The sequence below is a fragment of the Babylonia areolata genome, chromosome 10 (genome assembly GCF_041734735.1).
Source record: "Babylonia areolata isolate BAREFJ2019XMU chromosome 10, ASM4173473v1, whole genome shotgun sequence".
NCBI lineage: Eukaryota > Metazoa > Mollusca > Gastropoda > Neogastropoda > Buccinidae > Babylonia > Babylonia areolata.
This window is the reverse complement of record NC_134885.1, coordinates 43,548,544-43,572,495: the sequence shown is the minus strand read 5'-3', so window position 1 is coordinate 43,572,495 and position 23,952 is coordinate 43,548,544. Positions and strand designations below refer to the sequence as shown.

General features: G+C 50.8%; 1 protein-coding gene across 1 annotated transcript in view; it reads left to right on the top strand.

Annotated features, from left to right (window-relative positions):
* Positions 1-2,534: 2,534 nt before the first annotated feature.
* LOC143286613 (voltage-gated potassium channel KCNC1-like) overlaps positions 2,535-23,952 on the top strand; it is a 65,705-nt gene continuing 44,287 nt past the window's right edge. Inside the window, exons 1-3 of the mRNA XM_076594251.1 lie at positions 2,535-2,726; positions 6,031-6,894; positions 12,917-13,242. Coding sequence (XP_076450366.1) covers positions 6,612-6,894; positions 12,917-13,242 — 609 coding nt within the window. The 5' untranslated portion in view covers positions 2,535-2,726; positions 6,031-6,611. The remainder of the gene's footprint in view (positions 2,727-6,030; positions 6,895-12,916; positions 13,243-23,952) is intronic.

Genomic DNA, 23,952 nt, shown 5'->3' with positions numbered 1-23,952 from the left:
TCCACACACACTGCACTGCATCATTCACCACTTCACACACACTGCACTCACTGCATCATTCACCACTCCACACACACTGCACTCACTGCATCATTCACCACTCCACACACACTGCACTGCATCATTCACCACTCCACACACACTGCACTGCATCATTCACCACTCCACACACACTGCACTGCATCATTCACCACTCCACACACACTGCACTGCATCATTCACCACTCCACACACACTGCACTGCATCATTCACCACTCCACACACACTGCACTGCATCATTCACCACTCCACACACACTGCACTGCATCATTCACCACTCCACACACACTGCACTCACTGCATCATTCACCACTCCACACACACTGCACTGCATCATTCACCACTCCACACACACTGCACTGCATCATTCACCACTCACACACACTGCACTGCATCATTCACCACTCCACACACACTGCACTGCATCATTCACCACTCCACACACACTGCACTGCATCATTCACCACTCCACACACACTGCACTGCATCATTCACCACTCCACACACACTGCACTGCATCATTCACCACTCCACACACACTGCACTGCATCATTCACCACTCCACACACACTCACTGCATCATTCACCACTCCACACACACTGCACTGCATCATTCACCACTCCACACACACTGCACTCACTGCATCATTCACCACTCCACACACACTGCACTCACTGCATCATTCACCACTCCACACACACTGCACTGCATCATTCACCACTCCACACACACTGCACTGCATCATTCACCACTCCACACACACTGCACTGCATCATTCACCACTCCACACACACTGCACTGCATCATTCACCACTCCACACACACTGCACTGCATCATTCACCACTCCACACACACTGCACTGCATCATTCACCACTCCACACACACTGCACTCACTGCATCATTCACCACTCCACACACACTGCACACTGCATCATTCACCACTCCACACACACTGCACTGCATCATTCACCACTCCACACACACTGCACTGCATCATTCACCACTCCACACACACTGCACTGCATCATTCACCACTCCACACACACTGCACTCACTGCATCATTCACCACTCCACACACACTGCACTGCATCATTCACCACTCCACACACACTGCACTGCATCATTCACCACTCCACACACACTGCACTGCATCATTCACCACTCCACACACACTGCACTGCATCATTCACCACTCCACACACACTGCACTGCATCATTCACCACTCCACACACACTGCACTGCATCATTCACCACTCCACACACACTGCACTGCATCATTCACCACTCCACACACACTGCACTGCATCATTCACCACTCCACACACACTGCACTGCATCATTCACCACTCCACACACACTGCCACTGCATCATTCACCACTCCACACACACTGCACTGCATCATTCACCACTCCACACACACTGCACTGCATCATTCACCACTCCACACACACTGCACACTGCATCATTCACCACTCCACACACACTGCACCTGCATCATTCACCACTCCACACACACTGCACTCACTGCATCATTCACCACTCCACACACACTGCACTGCATCATTCACCACTCACACACACTGCACTCACTGCATCATTCACCACTCCACACACACTGCATTCACTGCATCATTCACCACTCTACACACACTGCACTCACTGCATCATTCACCACTCCACACACACTGCACTGTATCATTCACCACTCCACACACACTGCATTCACTGCATCATTCACCACTCCACACACACTGCACTGCATCATTCACCACTCCACACACACTGCACTCACTGTATCATTCACCACTCCACACACACTGCACTGCATCATTCACCACTCCACACACACTGCACTGCATCATTCACCACTCCACACACACCCCACTCACTGGAACACCTGCTGATCAATTGAAATCAACATCAAATCATTAAAAAACCTCACCTCTCTTGGTAACAATCTACAGTTCTTCACCAAGTCATTGCAAGATGTCACTGACTGTTATTGGTTTCAGATACCGATCACCTCCTTTTCCCGACCCTAAAATGAATAAAAGATGACCTGACTAGTTTGATCACTATCCCAGTGAATCTGTTGTAATTCAACCTTTTTCCCGCTCGACCTCTCAAAGCACCTGCCCCCCCTCACCCTCCCCGACACACAAGCGTCACACCAGCGACGCACGTGCCCTCCTCTTCCTCCTTCACTACCTCCCTCCCTCCCTCTCTCCTCCTCCCCTCTCCACCCTCCCTCGTCATCTCCTATCCACTCACAGCACGCTCGCCGCACGCGCGGATGGCAAGGGGCACTGTGCGGAGAAAGAGAAACAGGAGGCAGGGTGAAACAGTTTCTTCCAGACACAGTGCTGAGTCGGTGATAACAAGTTATCGTACAAATCAGTTCCCCACTGAACACTACTTCAATGACAACACGTTGCCGGGAACTGATCTGACTGCATTCAGAAATTGTGACAGGCGTGCGTTTTTATATGTATCTATTTATTTATTAAGTTATTTTTTAAATGAATCATTTACCAGTGGTGTGGATAAAGCTGTGTGTGCAATTGTGGCTATTTGGATAACAGTTTTCCTGAAGCTATTTTCGTCTGAAATTGTTTACATCTCTGGAGAGTGCTTGTCGGACTGAGTGAGAGCTCGGCCATGGGGTATCTCGGTGCCTGAGGTGCCTGTTTCACTTTCTCTTCCTGCTAACTGCGCTGCAGTTGGGTGTGTTGTTGGAGGTTGTTCTGCTCAGTGCTTGTCAGTAGTTCCCGTGTACAAATAATTCATCATCATAACTCATTTTCTGAAAAAAAACAACAACCCGCCCGTGGTATTTACTGGAAAGGATCCCCATCAGTCCTCAAAGACTGAATTACAAAAACTCACAGGACATGTGGGACACATAGGAACGTGAAGCGTGGTCAGAAGAGTAATTAAGACTCCTAGTACTTGTGGGACACATAGGAACGTCAAGCGTGGTCAGTAGAGTACATAAAACTGACGGTACTTGTGGGACGCAAAGGAAGTTAAAGCGTGGTCAGTAGAGTACATAAACTGACGGTACTTGTGGGACACACAGGAAGTTAAAGCGTGGTCAGTAGAGTACATAAACTGACGGTACTTGTGGGACACACAGGAAGTTAAAGCGTGGTCAGTAGAGTACATAAAACTGACGGTACTTGTGGGACACATAGAAAATTAAAGCGTGGTCAGTAGAGTACATAAAACTGACGGTACTTGTGGGACACATAGGAAGTTAAAGCGTGGTCAGTAGAGTACATAAACTGACGGTACTTGTGGGACACATAGGAAGTTAAAGCGTCGTCAGTAGAATACATAAAACTGACGGTACTTGTGGGACACACAGGAAGTTAAAGCGTGGTCAGTAGAGTAAACAAAACTCCCAGTACTTGTGGACTCACATGAAGTTAAGCTGAACGTGGTCAGTAGAGTACATGACTAGGTTGAAAAAAACATTGCTGTAGAATGACGAGTTCGTTATCGGTAAAAGAACAGTGTTACGATGACCCATCAAGACGAATGACTTTTTCATTGTGTGTTACTGTTATGATTTGTGAAAACTGAGTTATCTTTCATTCAGCTGACTTACTGAGTAAGTTAATTACATTTGTTTTTGTACTATTCTGCATTTATGGTGGAAGTCCAACTGTAATCCAGCTGGAGAAAAATATTGCACTGGATAAGTGACGATGATAGTTTGTCTCCTCTCAGCATTGCTTAGCAAGGCCAATAACTCTTTTTCAACAACCTGCCTTTGAAATCTCCTTCTTCACCCACTCATTGCGTCTGAAGAAGTCGTGTTCAGTGTGCTCATTTCTGGAGGTGATCAAGTTCTGTCATTATCCTTGATGGAATAAAATAAGATTGTCTCACAGATTAAGACTCTAAAGAACACCACTTCACACAAAGTTACTAAAGGACACCATTTCTCACGGACTCAGACACTAAGGGACTCCATTTCTCACAAACAAGGACACTAAAGGACACCCTTTTTCGCAGACTAAGACACTAAAGGACACCCTCTCTCATAGACAATCACACTAAAGGACACCCTTTTTCACGGACTAAGACACTAAAGGACACCATTTCTCACAGACTAAGACACTAAAGGACACCATTTCTCACAGACTAAGACACTAAAGGACAACATTTCTCACAGACTAAGACACTAAAGGACACCATTTCTCACAGACTAAGACACAAAAGGACAACATTTCTCACAGACTAAGACACTAAAGGACACCATTTCTCACAGACTAAGACACTAAAGGACACCATTTCTCACAGACTAAGACACTAAAGGACACCATTTCTCACAGACTAAGACACAAAAGGACACCATTTCTCACAAAGACACTAAAGGACACCATTTCACACGGACTAAGATACTAAACTGAGGCACAATAAGCACAATCTGGCAGTGAATGATACATAGATCTGGTGATATAAACAGTGATTCGGAGTATTTATTTAACATGGGTTTTTCTTTTGAACGTTTGACTGGCATGCATTGACATGTTTGTTGTGTTGTGTCGTGAAGCCAATGTGCTCACCTGGACACACCAAGATGTTCTGAGATCTACTCTGTTCCCTGCCGCATAGCCATCATCTATGTCATGCTGTGGACATTGAGTGACTGTCATGCTGTGGACACTGAGTGACTGTCAAGCTGTGGGCATTGAGTGACTGTCATACTGTGGACATTGAGTGACTGTCATGGTGTGGGTATTGAGTGACTGTCATGCTATGGACATTGAGTGACTGTCATGCTGTGGACATTGAGTGACTGTCATACTGTGGACACTGAATGACTGTCATACTGTGGACATTGAGTGACTGTCATGCTGCGGGTATTGAGTGACTGTCATGCTGTGGACATTGAGTGACTGTCATGCTGTGGACATTGAGTGACTGTCATACTGTGGACATTGAATGACTGTCATGGTGTGGACACTGAGTGACTGTCATGCTGTGGACATTGAGTGACTGTCATGGTGTGGGTATTGAGTGACACTGTGGACATGAGTGACTGTCATGCTGTGGACATTGAGTGACTGTCATACTGTGGACATTGAATGACTGTCATGGTGTGGACACTGAGTGACTGTCATGCTGTGGACATTGAGTGACTGTCATGCTGTGGACACTGAGTGACTGTCATGCTGTGGGCATTGAGTGACTGTCATACTGTGGACATTGAGTGACTGTCATGGTGTGGGTATTGAGTGACTGTCATGCTGTGGACATTGAGTGACTGTCATGCTGTGGACATTGAGTGACTGTCATACTGTGGACATTGAGCGACTGTCATGCTGTGGGTATTGAGTGACTGTCATGCTGTGGACATTGAGTGACTGTCATGGTGTGGGTATTGAGTGACTGTCATGCTGTGGACATTGAGTGACTGTCATACTGTGGACATTGAATGACTGTCATGGTGTGGACACTGAGTGACTGTCATGCTATGGACATTGAGTGACTGTCATGGTGTGGACATTGAATGACTGTCATGGTGTGGACACTGAGTGACTGTCATGGTGTGGACACTGAGTGACTGTCATGCTGTGGACATTGAGTGACTGTCATGCTGTGGACACTGAGTGACTGTCATGCTGTGGACATTGAGTGACTGTCATGCTGTGGGTATTGAGTGACTGTCATGCTGTGGACATTGAGTGACTGTCATGTTGTGGACATTGAATGACTGAATGCCTTCAGATCACTGACCTCATGACTGTCATGCTGTGGGTATTGAGTGACTGCCATGCTGTGGACATTGAATGACTGAATGCCTTCAGATCACTGACCTCATGACTGTCATGCTGTGGGTATTGAGTGACTGCCATGCTGTGGACATTGAATGACTGAATGCCTTCAGATCACTGACCTCATGACTGTCATGCTGTGGGTATTGAATGACTTCAGATCGATGACACTGACCTCATAGAGTGTGATCTTGGCAGGAAAACTCGACATCATAGATGACCGCCATTTGACCAGACCAGAGTGCTGGACAGGTGTGCGTGCAGAGTGGTCAGTGTGAAGTGACCTGTACAGTCCAGTCCTTTCAGCCCGCTGCATGATGCTGGAGGAACTGGATGGGCAGCTTCTCCCCGATGGGTCACTGCAGACAGCGGGCTCTCCGCCAGGTTACAACAGCAGCTGTTCTGCTCTGTCTCTTGGAACTCAAGGGACCCTTTTCATGATGCGGGGATCAACAGACTGCGTGTTCGTTGAATAAACCCAACTGCTGGCCAGTTGAAAGTACGTGAGTGAGTTGACTCAACAAACACTGCCGTTCACCAAAAAAGAACAAGAACACTGTGACGGCTGACACAACGATCCAAGATGAATCACTTTTGTTGTGATGTGTTACGTTTTTGACTTATGACTGGGCTGTCAGGTGATGCCTTGATGACGTCATCAGACGTATTGAACAAACTACGTTACCATTCCCACTCGAAACACGTGACTGATTCCGGCAGGGCGGCTGAAAAGTGATGGTGGTGACGTCATTGATGGTGGTGACGTCATCAGACTAGGCATGGAGGGCGGTGGAAGCGGCAACGCGCCCCGCAGTCACTCCATCGCTCACGGCAAGGTGTCGCTGGCCCCGGGTAGATCCACCCACAAGCGGGTGATCATCAACGTGGGTGGCGTGAGGTACGAGACGTTCAAATCCACCCTGCGGTCCATCCCGGACACCCGACTGTCGTGGCTGACGGAGGCCCAGGGCCACAACCCCGACTATGACCCCGCCTCGGGGGAGTTCTTCTTCGACAGGCACCCCGCCGTCTTCAACATGATCCTCAACTACTACCGCACAGGTAGCACACCGCTCGCTGTCCTGGCTCCTGCTTGGTGTTGTGTTGTTGGTAGCTCCCTGTTTGTCTGGTGTTGTGTTGTTGGTAGCTCCCTGTCTGGTGTTGTGTTGTTGGTAGCTCCCTGTCTGGTGTTGTGTTGTTGGTAGCTCCCTGTTTGGTGTTGTGCTGTTGGTAGCTCCCTGTCTGGTGTTGTGTTGTTGGTAGCTCCCTGTTTGTCTGGTGTTGTGTTGTTGGTAGCTCCCTGTCTGGTGTTGTGTTGTTGGTAGCTCCCTGTTTGTCTGGTGTTGTGTTGTTGGTAGCTCCCTGTTTGTCTGGTGTTGTGTTGTTGGTAGCTCCCTGTCTGGTGTTGTGTTGTTGGTAGCTCCCTGTCTGGTGTTGTGTTGTTGGTAGCTCCCTGTTTGGTGTTGTGTTGTTGGTAGCTCCCTGTCTGGTGTTGTGTTGTTGGTAGCTCCCTGTTTGTCTGGTGTTGTGTTGTTGGTAGCTCCCTGTCTGGTGTTGTGTTGTTGGTAGCTCCCTGTCTGGTGTTGTGTTGTTGGTAGCTCCCTGTTTGGTGTTGTGTTGTTGGTAGCTCCCTGTCTGGTGTTGTGTTGTTGGTAGCTCCCTGTTTGTCTGGTGTTGTGTTGTTGGTAGCTCCCTGTTTGTCTGGTGTTGTGTTGTTGGTAGCTCCCTGTCTGGTGTTGTGTTGTTGGTAGCTCCCTGTCTGGTGTTGTGTTGTTGGTAGCTCCCTGTTTGTCTGGTGTTGTGTTGTTGGTAGCTCCCTGTTTGGTGTTGTGTTGTTGGTAGCTCCCTGTCTGGTGTTGTGTTGTTGGTAGCTCCCTGTTTGTCTGGTGTTGTGTTGTTGGTAGCTCCCTGTCTGGTGTTGTGTTGTTGGTAGCTCCCTGTTTGTCTGGTGTTGTGTTGTTGGTAGCTCCCTGTTTGGTGTTGTGTTGTTGGTAGCTCCCTGTCTGGTGTTGTGTTGTTGGTAGCTCCCTGTTTGGTGTTGTGTTGTTGGTAGCTCCCTGTCTGGTGTTGTGTTGTTGGTAGCTCCCTGTCTGGTGTTGTGTTGTTGGTAGCTCCCTGTTTGTCTGGTGTTGTGTTGTTGGTAGCTCCCTGTCTGGTGTTGTGTTGTTGGTAGCTCCCTGTCTGGTGTTGTGTTGTTGGTAGCTCCCTGTCTGGTGTTGTGTTGTTGGTAGCTCCCTGTCTGGTGTTGTGTTGTTGGTAGCTCCCTGTTTGTCTGGTGTTGTGTTGTTGGTAGCTCCCTGTCTGGTGTTGTGTTGTTGGTAGCTCCCTGTTTGTCTGGTGTTGTGTTGTTGGTAGCTCCCTGTCTGGTGTTGTGTTGTTGGTAGCTCCCTGTCTGGTGTTGTGTTGTTGGTAGCTCCCTGTTTGTCTGGTGTTGTGTTGTTGGTAGCTCCCTGTCTGGTGTTGTGTTGTTGGTAGCTCCCTGTTTGTCTGGTGTTGTGTTGTTGGTAGCTCCCTGTCTGGTGTTGTGTTGTTGGTAGCTCCCTGTCTGGTGTTGTGTTGTTGGTAGCTCCCTGTCTGGTGTTGTGTTGTTGGTAGCTCCCTGTCTGGTGTTGTGTTGTTGGTAGCTCCCTGTTTGGTGTGTTGTTGGTAGCTCCCTGTCTGGTGTTGTGTTGTTGGTAGCTCCCTGTCTGGTGTTGTGTTGTTGGTAGCTCCCTGTTTGTCTGGTGTTGTGTTGTTGGTAGCTCCCTGTTTGTCTGGTGTTGTGTTGTTGGTAGCTCCCTGTCTGGTGTTGTGTTGTTGGTAGCTCCCTGTTTGTCTGGTGTTGTGTTGTTGGTAGCTCCCTGTCTGGTGTTGTGTTGTTGGTAGCTCCCTGTTTGTCTGGTGTTGTGTTGTTGGTAGCTCCCTGTTTGTCTGGTGTTGTGTTGTTGGTAGCTCCCTGTTTGTCTGGTGTTGTGTTGTTGGTAGCTCCCTGTCTGGTGTTGTGTTGTTGGTAGCTCCCTGTCTGGTGTTGTGTTGTTGGTAGCTCCCTGTCTGGTGTTGTGTTGTTGGTAGCTCCCTGTCTGGTGTTGTGTTGTTGGTAGCTCCCTGTTTGTCTGGTGTTGTGTTGTTGGTAGCTCCCTGTCTGGTGTTGTGTTGTTGGTAGCTCCCTGTCTGGTGATGTGTTGTTGGTAGCTCCCTGTTTGGTGTTGTGTTGTTGGTAGCTCCCTGTTGTCTGGTGTTGTGCTGTTGGTAGCTCCCTGTTTGTCTGGTGTTGTGTTGTTGGTAGCTCCCTGTTTGGTGTTGTGTTGTTGGTAGCTCCCTGTTGTCTGGTGTTGTGTTGTTGGTAGCTCCCTGTCTGGTGTTGTGTTGTTGGTAGCTCCCTGTCTGGTGTTGTGTTGTTGGTAGCTCCCTGTTGTCTGGTGTTGTGTTGTTGGTAGCTCCCTGTTCTGGTGTTGTGTTGTTGGTAGCTCCCTGTTGTCTGGTGTTGTGTTGTTGGTAGCTCCCTGTCTGGTGTTGTGTTGTTGGTAGCTCCCTGTCTGGTGTTGTGTTGTTGGTAGCTCCCTGTTGTCTGGTGTTGTGTTGTTGGTAGCTCCCTGTCTGGTGTTGTGTTGTTGGTAGCTCCCTGTCTGGTGTTGTGTTGTTGGTAGCTCCCTGTCTGGTGTTGTGTTGTTGGTAGCTCCCTGTCTGGTGTTGTGTTGTTGGTAGCTCCCTGTCTGGTGTTGTGTTGTTGGTAGCTCCCTGTTGTCTGGTGTTGTGTTGTTGGTAGCTCCCTGTTCTGGTGTTGTGTTGTTGGTAGCTCCCTGTTGTCTGGTGTTGTGTTGTTGGTAGCTCCCTGTCTGGTGTTGTGTTGTTGGTAGCTCCCTGTCTGGTGTTGTGTTGTTGGTAGCTCCCTGTTTGTCTGGTGTTGTGTTGTTGGTAGCTCCCTGTCTGGTGTTGTGTTGTTGGTAGCTCCCTGTCTGGTGTTGTGTTGTTGGTAGCTCCCTGTTGTCTGGTGTTGTGTTGTTGGTAGCTCCCTGTTTGTCTGGTGTTGTGTTGTTGGTAGCTCCCTGTCTGGTGTTGTGTTGTTGGTAGCTCCCTGTTGGTGTTGTGTTGTTGGTAGCTCCCTGTCTGGTGTTGTGTTGTTGGTAGCTCCCTGTTGTCTGGTGTTGTGTTGTTGGTAGCTCCCTGTCTGGTGTTGTGTTGTTGGTAGCTCCCTGTCTGGTGTTGTGTTGTTGGTAGCTCCCTGTTGTCTGGTGTTGTGTTGTTGGTAGCTCCCTGTTGTCTGGTGTTGTGTTGTTGGTAGCTCCCTGTCTGGTGTTGTGTTGTTGGTAGCTCCCTGTTTGTCTGGTGTTGTGTTGTTGGTAGCTCCCTGTCTGGTGTTGTGTTGTTGGTAGCTCCCTGTCTGGTGTTGTGTTGTTGGTAGCTCCCTGTTCTGGTGTTGTGTTGTTGGTAGCTCCCTGTCTGGTGTTGTGTTGTTGGTAGCTCCCTGTCTGGTGTTGTGTTGTTGGTAGCTCCCTGTCTGGTGTTGTGTTGTTGGTAGCTCCCTGTCTGGTGTTGTGTTGTTGGTAGCTCCCTTGTCTGGTGTTGTGTTGTTGGTAGCTCCCTGTCTGGTGTTGTGTTGTTGGTAGCTCCCTGTCTGGTGTTGTGTTGTTGGTAGCTCCCTGTTTGTCTGGTGTTGTGTTGTTGGTAGCTCCTGTCTGGTGTTGTGTGTTGGTAGCTCCTGTTGGTGTTGTGTTGTTGGTAGCTCCCTGTCTGGTGTTGTGTTGTTGGTAGCTCCCTGTTGTCTGGTGTTGTGTTGTTGGTAGCTCCCTGTTGTCTGGTGTTGTGTTGTTGGTAGCTCCCTGTTCTGGTGTTGTGTTGTTGGTAGCTCCCTTGTCTGGTGTTGTGTTGTTGGTAGCTCCCTGTTCTGGTGTTGTGTTGTTGGTAGCTCCCTGTTGTCTGGTGTTGTGTTGTTGGTAGCTCCCTGTCTGGTGTTGTGTTGTTGGTAGCTCCCTGTTTGTCTGGTGTTGTGTTGTTGGTAGCTCCCTGTCTGGTGTTGTGTTGTTGGTAGCTCCCTGTCTGGTGTTGTGTTGTTGGTAGCTCCCTGTTTGTCTGGTGTTGTGTTGTTGGTAGCTCCCTGTCTGGTGTTGTGTTGTTGGTAGCTCCCTGTTTGTCTGGTGTTGTGTTGTTGGTAGCTCCCTGTCTGGTGTTGTGTTGTTGGTAGCTCCCTGTTTGTCTGGTGTTGTGTTGTTGGTAGCTCCCTGTTTGTCTGGTGTTGTGCTTGTTGGTAGCTCCCTGTCTGGTGTTGTGTTGTTGGTAGCTCCCTGTCTGGTGTTGTGTTGTTGGTAGCTCCCTGTCTGGTGTTGTGTTGTTGGTAGCTCCCTGTCTGGTGTTGTGTTGTTGGTAGCTCCCTGTTTGTCTGGTGTTGTGTTGTTGGTAGCTCCCTGTCTGGTGTTGTGTTGTTGGTAGCTCCCTGTCTGGTGTTGTGTTGTTGGTAGCTCCCTGTCTGGTGTTGTGATGTTGGTAGCTCCCTGTTTGTCTGGTGTTGTGTTGTTGGTAGCTCCCTGTCTGGTGTTGTGTTGTTGGTAGCTCCCTGTTTGGTGCTGTGTTGTTGGTAGCTCCCTGTTTGGTGATGTGTTGTTGGTAGCTCCCTGTCTGGTGTTGTGTTGTTGGTAGCTCCCTGTCTGGTGTTGTGTTGTTGGTAGCTCCCTGTTTGTCTGGTGATGTGTTGTTGGTAGCTCCCTGTCTGGTGTTGTGTTGTTGGTAGCTCCCTGTTTGTCTGGTGTTGTGTTGTTGGTAGCTCCCTGTTTGTCTGGTGTTGTGTTGTTGGTAGCTCCCTGTTTGGTGTTGTGTTGTTGGTAGCTCCCTGTCTGGTGTTGTGTTGTTGGTAGCTCCCTGTTTGTTTGGTGTTGTGTTGTTGGTAGCTCCCTGTCTGGTGTTGTGTTGTTGGTAGCTCCCTGTCTGGTGTTGTGTTGTTGGTAGCTCCCTGTCTGGTGTTGTGTTGTTGGTAGCTCCCTGTTTGGTGTTGTGTTGTTGGTAGCTCCCTGTTTGTCTGGTGTTGTGTTGTTGGTAGCTCCCTGTCTGGTGTTGTGTTGTTGGTAGCTCCCTGTCTGGTGTTGTGTTGTTGGTAGCTCCCTGTCTGGTGTTGTGTTGTTGGGATTTCAGCTTCTTTTTTTTCGGTTTTTTTTTCATTTGTATCTTGCACATCACACAGGGAACGTGTTCACATCACGCTGTACAATCCCAACATAGGGAACGTGTTCACATCACGCTGTACAAACCCAACTCAGGGAACGTGTTCACATCACGCTGTACAAACCCATCACAGGGAACGTGCTCACATCATGCTGTACAAACCTAACACAGGGAACGTGTTGACATCACGCTGTACAAACCTAACACAGGGAACGTGTTGACATCACGCTGTACAAACCTAACACAGGGAACGTGTTGACATCACGCTGTACAATCCCAACACAGGGAACGTGTTCACATCACGCTGTACAAACCCAACACAGGGAACGTGTTCACATCACGCTGTACAAACCCAACACAGGGAACGTGTTGACATCACGCCGTACAATCCCAACACAGGGAACGTGTTCACATCACGCTGTACAAACCTAACACAGGGAACGTGTTCACATCACGCTGTACAAACCCAACACAGGGAACGTGTTCACATCACGCTGTACAAATCCAACACAGGGAACGTGTTCACATCACGCTGTACAAACCCAACACAGGGAACGTGTTCACATCACGCTGTACAATCCCAACACAGGGAACTTCAGAACGTCACACTGACAGTGTCCCCTGTCAACAGAGCACAGTCATGGGATTCAGCAAATGATTTGCATTGTTTTCAGTCCAACAACATCAGAACTGGCTACAGTAAAATTTTGTAATTAGAAACTGTTGCACTTCAAATTCTTCTGGAACAGGCGCGTGTTTTTAGTTTAGTTTAAAGTCTTTCCACTGTTTAGTGATATTAGATGGTGTGTGTGTGTGTGTGTGTGTGTGTGTGTGTGTGTGTGTGTGTGTGTGTGTGTGTGTGTGTGTGTGTGTGTGCTCGCACGCTTGCATGCTTGTTATGAACCCGATTCCCTTTCAATCCTAATTGATTCCCTCTTTCTCCCTGCCCCAGGCAAGCTGCACGCCCCAACAGACGTGTGCGGACCGCTGTTCGAAGAGGAGCTGGCCTTCTGGGGGATCGACGAGAAGCAGATTGAGCCGTGCTGCTGGCCGGCCTACCGGGCACACCGGGACGCCCAGGAGACACTGGCAGAGTTCGACAGCGACCACAGCGACGACAGCGACGACGATGACAAGGAGGAGGAGGAGGAGATCGCGCGGAGGTTCGGCATCGTGGAGCTGCAGGCAGGCCCCCGGGAGGAGAAGCAAGGGTTCGCCCGCTGGCAGCCCAAGGTGTGGCACCTCCTGGAGGACCCTCACTCCTCTCCCGCTGCCACGGTCAGTGTGTGTGTGTGTGTGTGTGTGTGTGTGTGTGTGTGTGTGTGTTGTGTGTGTGTGTGTGTGTGTGTGTGTGTGTGTGTGTCTTTGATCTATGCTCTGTGTGTGTGTGTGTGTGTGTGTGGGTCTTCGATCTATGCTGTGTGTGTGTGTGTGTGTGTGTGTGTGTGTGTGTGTGTGTGTGTGTGTGTCTTTGATCTATGTTCTCTCTCTCTGTGATCTCTGTCTCTGTGTGTGTGTGTGTGTGTGTGTGTGTGTGTGTGTGTGTGTGTGTGTGTGTGTGTGTGTGTGTGTGTGTGTGTGTGTTTGATCTACTCTGTGTGTGTGTGTGTGTGGGTGTGTGTGTGTGTGTGTCTTTGATCTATGCTCTGTGTGTGTGTGTGTGTGTGTGTGTGTGTGTGTGTGTGTGTTTGATCTACTCTGTGTGTGTGTGTGTGTGTGTGTCTTTGATCTATGCTCTGTGTGTGTGTGTGTGTGTGTGTGTGTGTGTGTGTGTCTTTGATCTATGTTCTGTGTGTGTGTGTGTGTGTGTGTGTGTGTGTGTTTGTGTGTTTGATCTATGTTCTCTCTCTCTCTCTCTCTCTCTGATCTGTGTGTGTGTGTGTGTGTGTGTGTGTGTGTGTGTGTGTGTGGCCGTGCTGTGTTTCCTGGTTGCCTGTTGATGGGTTTGACGGGAGGAAGGGCACCGTGGTGCTGTGCTGTCAGCTGTCAGAGAGAGTGGAGGGTGTGGGAGGGGGCGGGGTGGTGGGGGTGGAGGGGGTTGGAGATAACAGGGGCATGGACGGGAAACGAAATACAAACAGAACATGGAAAGGAAGAAATGTGTGAAATGACTGTGTTTACCCCCCGTTCCGCTCTCTTCCTTCTGGCTGTTCACACACACACACACACACACACACACACACACACACACACACGTATTTACACACAAGCACTGCGTAGACACAGACAGACAGACAGACCTAACACACGCGGCGCGCACACAGACACACACACTTGGTGTGATGTATAGAACCCATTAACAGTTCCCGTTTAACTGCATAACTGCGTCGATGATAGCAGTCAGGGACTTGAACTCCAAACCTTGTGGCTGGTCTGGAAGTACCGGCAGAGCGATTGTCACTTGATAACGATCCCCAACCTGTGATAACGATCCCCAACCTGTGAGTGTGTATCTCCTGACCCCGGGCCTTCTGCCCTTCTTTGTTTCTTTGTTTATGCAGCTGTGGAACTGACGGCTCTTTGTCTGGCCCTGCTTGTAACTCGTGTGTATCCCCTCCACCTCCTCCTCCCCCTTTACCCTCCCCCCTCCTCCCCCTCCCTCACTCCGCCTCATCCTCCCCCTCTCTCTTTACCCCCCCCCTCCTCGCCCTCTGTCTTTACCCTCCCCCCTCACTCTTTCTTCCCCCCCTCTCCCCCTCCCTCTTTCTTCCCCCCTCCTCCCCCTCTCTCTTTACCCTCCCCCTCCCTCTTTCTTCCCCCCCTCCTTCCCCTCCCTCTTTTACTTCCCCCCCTCCTCCCCCTCTCTCTTTACCCTCCCCCCTCCTCCCCCTCTCTCTTTACCCTCCCCCTCCCTCTTTCTTCCCCCCCTCCTTCCCCTCCCTCTTTTACTTCCCCCCCTCCTCCCCCTCTCTCTTTACCCTCCCCCCCTCCTCCCCGTCTCTCTTTACCCTCCCCCTCCCTCTTTCTTCCCCCCCTCCTTCCCCTCCTCTTTAACTTCCCCCCCTCCTCCCCCTCTCTCTTTACCCTCCCCCCCTCCTCCCCCGTCTCTCTTTACCCTCCCCCTCCCTCTTTCTTCCCCCCATCCTTCCCCTCCCTCTTTCTTCCCCCTCCCTCTTTCTTCCCCCCCTCCTTCCCCTCCCTCTTTAACTTCCCCCCCTCCTCCCCCTCTCTCTTTACCCTCTCCCCCTCCTCCCCCTCTCTCTTTACCCTCCCCCTCCCTCTTTCTTCCCCCCATCCTTCCCCTCCCTCTTTCTTCCCCCTCCCTCTTTCTTCCCCCCCTCCTTCCCCTCCCTCTTTCTTCCCCCCCTCCTCCCCCTCTCTCTTTACCCTCCCTCCCCTCCCTCTTTCTTCCCCCCCTCCTCCCCCTCTCTCTTTACCCTCCCCCCCTCCTCCCCCTCCCTCTTTCTTCCCCCCCTCCTCCACCTCCCTCTTTACCCTCCCCCCTCCCTCTTTAACTTCCCCCCCCTCCTCCCCTCCCTCTTTACCCTCCCCCTCCTCCCCCTCCCTCTTTACCCTCCCCTCCTCCCCCTCCCTCTTTACCCTACCCCTCCCTCTTTACCCTCCCCTCCTCCCCCTCCCTCTTTACCCTCCCCCTCCTCCCCCTCCCTCTTTACCCCCCCCTCCCTCTTTACCCTCCCCTCCTCCCCCTCCCTCTTTACCCTCCCCTCCTCCCCCTCCCTCTTTACCCTCCCCCTCCCTCTTTACCCTCCCCCTCCCTCTTTACCCTCCCCTCCCTCTTTACCCTCCCCTCCTCCCCCTCCCTCTTTACCCTCCCCCTCCCTCTTTACCCTCCCCTCCTCCCTCTTTACCCTCCCCCTCCCTCTTTACCCTCCCCCTCCTCCCCCTCCCTCTTTACCCCCCCTCCTCCCCCTCCCTCTTTACCCCCCCCCTCCTCCCTTGTCCCTCACTCCTCCCCCTCCCTCTTTCTTCCCCCCCTCTCCCCCTCCCTCTTTACCCCCCCCCCCTCCTCCCTTGTCCCTCACTCCTCCCCCTCCCTCTTTACCCCCCCTCCTCCCCCTCCCTCTTTACCCCCCCCTCCTCCCTTGTCCCTCACTCCGCCCCCTCCTTTCCCCTCCCCCACCACTGGAGGTAAAAGAGACAGAAGTATTTCTCGTGTCTACCTGTCTTCTGCTCCTAACTGCTGAAGCTGACGTTTGGTCTTTCTTTGCATCTTTCCCTAACGGAACTCAGCCCCCCTCACCCCCCCCCCCCCCGCCCGCTAAACCATCAAACGGGTCTCTGTTATGCTGATGCCTTCTCTACTATTTCTTTGACAGAGGAATTCCATTATTGCATATGTTATTTTCATGGCAATATTTGAGTAAGGTTAAAGTGAGTTATTCTGACGCTGAAATGGTATTCAACGTGTGCTTGCCGTTAAGACACACACTGACCCAGTTACTGGCAACACAGGACAGGGATGTTGATGATGATAGAACAGACAGGACACATTAACACAGACAGGGATGTTGATGATGTCAGGACAGACAGATCACATTGACACTGACAGGGATGTTGATGTTAGGACAGACAGGTCACATTAACACTGACAGGGATGTTGATGTTAGGACAGACAGGTCACATTGACACTGACAGGGATGTTGATGTTAGGACAGACAGGTTACATTAACACTGACAGGGATGTTGATGATGTTAGGACAGACAGGACACATTAACACTGACAGGGATGTTGATGATGTTAGGACAGACAGGTCACATTAACACTGACAGGGATGTTGATGATGTTAGGACAGACAGGACACATTAACACTGACAGGGATGTTGATGATGTTAGGACAGACAGGTCACATTAACACTGACAGGGATGTTGATGATGTTAGGACAGACATGTTAGGACAGACAGGACACATTAACACTGATAGGGATGTTGATGATGTTAGGACAGACATGTTAGGACAGACAGGACACATTAACACTGACAGGGATGTTGATGATGTTAGGACAGACATGTTAGGACAGACAGGACACATTAACACTGACAGGGATGTTGATGATGTTAGGACAGACAGGACACATTAACACTGACAGGGATGTTGATGTTAGGACAGACAGGACACATTAACACTGACAGGGATGTTGATGTTAGGACAGACAGGACACATTAATGCAGGGATGTTGATGATAGAACAGACAGGACACATTCACACTGACAGGGATGTTGATGATGTTAGGACAGACAGGTCACATTAACACTGACAGGGATGTTGATGATTTTAGGACAGACAGGACACATTAACACTGACAGGGATACTGATGATGTTAGGATAGACAGGTCATATTAACGCTGAGTGTCTTCAAAACTGGACAGGGATGTTAAGGATCAGCCTAAGATTATGGAATTAGCATAAAAGACAGAAAAGAATAATGAACAATACTTTTTCTGTTGGTGGTGCAGCTTTTTACACAATGCCACACAAGTATCGGGGCAGACGTTATTGGCGAAGCGAAACAAAACAAAACAACAACAACAACAACGACCACAACACAAAGCACAACACAAAGCACAACAACCCGGCGAGGAAGATCTATGACTGGGTTGAGGAACAGGGGTGATGAAGGGAGGTGGGGGTGTTGAAGAACCGATCTGTCAATGTGTGAAAAGGGAAGGGGTGGAAGAGGGGTGGGGGCGGGGATGGTGGGGAGTGCGAGGTAGGGGTGGGCGAGTGAGAAAGGAAGCAGAGAGTGGGAAGGGGGGGGGAGGCATGGTGAAGGGGGTTTGAAGAGAGTGTTGCACACACACACACACACACACACACACACACACACACACACACACACCACAGACACACACACGCATACACACACACACACACACACAGCCCAAGGACCAGACAGCCAGGTGCCAAAAGCCTCCCGCTTAGCACCTCTGCATCATCTCCAGACAGGTCACTCCTCCCCCTCCACCCAACCCCAGCCACACTCATCCCGCTTTCATCTTCCCCACCCCTGTCTTCCTTCTGTCCACCCCCACCCCCCTCCCCTCTACACCCCTCCCCTTCCCCCTCCCTCTCCCCTCACTACCTTCTCTTCCCCCCCCACCCCTTCCCCTCTACACCCCTCCCCTTCACCCTCTTTTTCCCCTCCCTACCTTCTCTTCCCTCCCACCCCTTCACCTCACATCCCCTCCCCTCCACACCCCTCCCCTTCCCCCTCCCTCTCCCCTCCCTACCTTCTCTTCCCCCCACCCCTTCACCTCCACCCCCTTCCCCTCTACACCCCTCCCCTTCACCCTCTTTTTCCCCTCCCTACCTTCTCTTCCCTCCCACCCCTTCACCTCACATCCCCTCCCCTCCACACCCCTCCCCTTCCCCCTCCCTCTCCCCTCCCTACCTTCTCTTCCCCCCACCCCTTCACCTCCACCCCCTTCCCCTCTACACCCCTCCCCTTCACCCTCTTTTTCCCCTCCCTACCTTCTCTTCCCTCCCACCCCTTCACCTCACATCCCCTCCCCTCCACACCCCTCCCCTTCCCCCTCCCTCTCCCCTCACTACCTTCTCTTCCCCCCCACCCCTTCACCCCCCCACCCCTTCACCTCACATCCCCTCCCCTCCACACCCCTCCCTCTCTCTCCCTCCCTTCTCCTCCCCCCACATCCCCTGCCCACCACACCCTAAACCTCACCCCCCCCGTCTCCCCTTCTTCCTCCTCCCTACGCCACCCACTCTGACCACTTTTATAAACGTTGTGGGCGAGAACCATTGACCTGTGTTTTTGTCTTATCGGGCAGTGCTTCCGCCCTTGCTGTGGCTGCCCATGTGTGTCAGTGGTAGGTAGATACAGTCCGCGTAGACAGATGGGGCAAAGGATGAGGAAAACATCACTCAGTGGACGGAGACGGCATTCCCCACTGCACTCAGATAGACATGGGGGGTGTGGGGGGTGGGGTTAGGGTAGGGGAAAGAGTTTTGGGTGGGGGGGTGGTCACACATCCATTGAAAGGTGGACAGGGGGACAGCAGTTTTCCACTGTTTTTGTTTGTTCGTCCCACGGGCTGGTGGTGTTTAAAGCGGGTGATCACCACTGGTGGGGGTTGTCCCGGGTGGTGCCGGGGTGGTGTCCTTGCAGTGATGCTTAGCACTCACCCACCCCCCTCCCTCACACCCCTTTCCGGACTAATGTCTCCTTTGCCTCCAACCCCACAACACCACCACCACCACCACCACCACCACCCACACTACCACCACCACCCACACCACCACCACCCCCACCCACACCCCCACCACCACCACTACAACCACTACTGCCAACACACACACCACCACCACCACCACCCACACCACCACCACCACCACCCACACCACCACCACCACCACCACAACCACTACTGCCAACACACACACCACCACCACCATAACCACTACCACCACCAGCCACAACCACACCACACCACACCACACCGCACCACACCACACAAACACAACACACCACACCACACTGCACCACAACACCACACCACAACACCACAATACACCACAACACAATACACCACAACACAAAACACCACCACAATACACCACAACACAAAACACCACCACAATACACCACAACACAAAACACCACCACAATACACCACAACACAAAGCAACACCACACCACACCACACAACACACCACAATACAACACCATACTTCAACACACCACACCACACCACACCACACCACACCACACCACACCACAACACGGCCACACTAAAACACACTTCCTCCACTACCTCTCTTCACATCATTGTCAGTGTCTGTGTGTACCTGTGGGGGTGAGGTGGGGTTCTGGGGAATGGGGAGAGAGAGAGAGAGAGAAAGAGGGAGAGGGAGAAAGATGGAGAGGGAGAGAGAGGGGGGAGGGAGAGAGAGAGAGAGAGGGGGGGGAGAGAGAGAGAGGGAGAGAGAGGGGCAGAGAGAGAAAGAGAGGGTGGGGGAGAGAGAGAGAGGGGAGGGGAGATAGAGAGAGAGAGGGAGAGAGGGGGGAGAAAGAGAGAGAGAGAGGGAGAGGGGGGAGAGAGAGAGGAGAGAGGGAGAAAGAGAGAGAGAGAGAGAGAGAGAGAGAGAGAGAGAGGACAAGACAAATTCTTAATTTTCGAGGATAGTAGATAAGCACTGGCGCGCTTTTTTTCATCCAGTCCCCGCCCTGAAACAGGGTCTACACCACACAATACTACATGATATATGTCATTGCATGCACTATACAATGCTACACAATACTTCATAAAGGCATAAACATGGTAATGATACCACACACACACACACACACACACACACAGAGGCACAAACATGGTATTAATAAACGATATTGGAGAAATCTCCCCCCTCCCACCCCAACACACACACACACAGACACACTTTCTCTCTCTCTCTCACGCACATGCACACTTACATACACATAAGTATACATTGTGTATGTTAACAAATACTATACTAATGTGAATATGAAACAGTTAGTCTAATAAAAAATACACATAGCAATAACAGGGCGGAGGATGCTGAGAGAGAGAGAGAGAGAGAGAGAGAGAGAGAGAGAGAGGTGTTTGCATGTGCATGTGCATCGGTGTGTGCATGTGCCTCCGCGTTTATCTCTCTCTCTCTCTCTCTCTCTCTCTCTCTCTCTCTCTCTCTCTCTCTCTCTGTGTGTGTGTGTGTGTGTGTGTGTGTGATACAATCTTGAGGTCAATCTATCGTATTCACTTAACGTGCAACACACAGACACGGAAAGCTCACACACACACTCCGAGTCACACACACACACACACACACACACACACACACACACACACACACACACACACACACTCCCACTCCCACACACATAAACACACACACACACACACACACACACACACAAGGCACCGTTCCTATTCCCCAGCGACACAGACATTATCTCAGGAACTCAAAACAATGTAACAGGAGATGCGTGTGCTTTCTGCTCTGGAACCATGACTTGTGTTCACCTACCGTGTGTGTGTGTGTGTGTGTGTGTGTGTGTGTGTGTGTGTGTGTGTGTGTGTGTGTGTGTGTGTGTGTGTGTGTGTGTGTGTGTGTGTGTGTGTGTGTGTGTGTGTGTGACTCGGAGTGTGTGTGTGTGTGTGTGTGTGTGTGTGTGTGTGTGTGTGTGTGTGTGTGTGTGTGTGTGTGTGTGTGTGTGTGTGTGTGTGTGTGTGTGTGTGTGTGTGATGCTGTTCCAACAGTGACTACTGCTACTGTTGCTACTCTCAACTACTGCTGCTGCTTCTACTTTTACTCAGTAATACTGCTGCTACTACTACTACTGCTGCTGTTACTACTGCCTCTGTGTGTATTTCATTGGGCTGACAGGGTTATATTTTTGAAACAGCTGTGCACATTTCAGTAGGCTGAGCGTCAAACACCAACCAGTCATTAACCAGACAATCGTCGTAGCCAAGTGGTTAGCGTCACGGACTAACAACTGGAAAGACACAGGTTCGATCCTCAACAGAGCTGGGTCGTTGTTTTTTTATTGTTTTTTTTCCTCCCGTGGCCAGCTCCCAGCCAGAGGTGATAGAGCTGTAGGTCCGACAGCAAGACTGGGACCACACTGTTGAGGGTCATCCACTTCATACACATGTCTCTGGGAGTGGTGTTCAAACTGACTGACCACACTGTTGAGGGTCATCCACTTCATACACATGTCTCTGGGGGTGGTGTTCAAACTGACCACACTGTTGAGGGCCATCCACTTCATACACATGTCTCTGGGGGTGGTGTTCAAACTGACCACACTGTTGAGGGCCATCCACTTCATACACATGTCTCTGGGGGTGGTGTTCAAACTGACCACACTGTTGAGGGCCATCCACTTCATACACATGTCTCTGGGGGTGGTGTTCACACTGACTGACCACACTGTTGAGGGTCATCCACTTCATACACATGTCTCTGGGGGTGGTGTTCAAACTGACCACACTGTTGAGGGTCATCCACTTCATACACATGTCTCTGGTAGTGGTGTTCACACTGACCACACTGTTGAGGGTCATCCACTTCATACACATGTCTCTGGGAGTGGTGTTCACACTGACCACACTGTTGAGGGTCATCCACTTCATACACATGTCTCTGGGGGTGGTGTTCACACTGACCACACTGTTGAGGACCATCCACTTCATACACATGTCTCTGGGAGTGGTGTTCACACTGACCACACTGTTGAGGGTCATCCACTTCATACACATGTCTCTGGGAGTGGTGTTCACACTGACCACACTGTTGAGGGTCATCCACTTCATACACATGTCTCTGGGGGTGGTGTTCACACTGACCACACTGTTGAGGACCATCCACTTCATACACATGTCTCTGGGAGTGGTGTTCACACTGACCACACTGTTGAGGGTCATCCACTTCATACACATGTCTCTGGGGGTGGTGTTCACACTGACCACACTGTTGAGGGCCATCCACTTCATACACATGTCTCTGGGGGTGGTGTTCACACTGACTGACCACACTGTTGAGGGCCATCCACTTCATACACATGTCTCTGGGGGTGGTGTTCAAACTGACCACACTGTTGAGGGCCATCCACTTCATACACATGTCTCTGGGAGTGGTGTTCAAACTGACCACACTGTTGAGGGCCATCCACTTCATACACATGTCTCTGGGAGTGGTGTTCAAACTGACCACACTGTTGAGGGTCATCCACTTCATACACATGTCTCTGGGGGTGGTGTTCACACTGACCACACTGTTGAGGGCCATCCACTTCATACACATGTCTCTGGGGGTGGTGTTCAAACTGACCACACTGTTGAGGGCCATCCACTTCATACACATGTCTCTGGGAGTGGTGTTCACACTGACCACACTGTTGAGGGTCATCCACTTCATACACATGTCTCTGGGAGTGGTGTTCACACTGACTGACCACACTGTTGAGGGCCATCCACTTCATACACATGTCTCTGGGAGTGGTGTTCAAACTGACCACACTGTTGAGGGCCATCCACTTCATACACATGTCTCTGGGAGTGGTGTTCACACTGACTGACCACACTGTTGAGGGCCATCCACTTCATACACATGTCTCTGGGAGTGGTGTTCAAACTGACCACACTGTTGAGGGTCATCCACTTCATACACATGTCTCTGGGAGTGGTGTTCACACTGACTGACCACACTGTTGAGGGCCATCCACTTCATACACATGTCTCTGGGAGTGGTGTTCACACTGACCACACTGTTGAGGGCCATCCACTTCATACACATGTCTCTGGGAGTGGTGTTCACACTGACTGACCACACTGTTGAGGGCCATCCACTTCATACACATGTCTCTGGGGGTGGTGTTCACACTGACTGACCACACTGTTGAGGGCCATCCACTTCATACACATGTCTCTGGGAGTGGTGTTCACACTGACTGACCACACTGTTGAGGTCCATCCACTTCATACACATGTCTCTGGGAGTGGTGTTCACACTGACTGACCACACTGTTGAGGGCCATCCACTTCATACACATGTCTCTGGGAGTGGTGTTCACACTGACCACACTGTTGAGGGTCATCCACTTCATACACATGTCTCTGGGAGTGGTGTTCAAACTGACCACACTGTTGAGGGCCATCCACTTCATACACATGTCTCTGGGAGTGATGTTCACACTGACTGACCACACTGTTGAGGGCCATCCACTTCATACACATGTCTCTGGGAGTGGTGTTCACACTGACCACACTGTTGAGGGCCATCCACTTCATACACATGTCTCTGGGGGTGGTGTTCACACTGACCACACTGTTGAGGGTCATCCACTTCATACACATGTCTCTGGGAGTGGTGTTCACACTGACTGACCACACTGTTGAGGGTCATCCACTTCATACACATGTCTCTGGGAGTGATGTTCACACTGACTGACCACACTGTTGAGGGCCATCCACTTCATACACATGTCTCTGGGAGTGATGTTCACACTGACTGACCACACTGTTGAGGGTCATCCACTTCATAC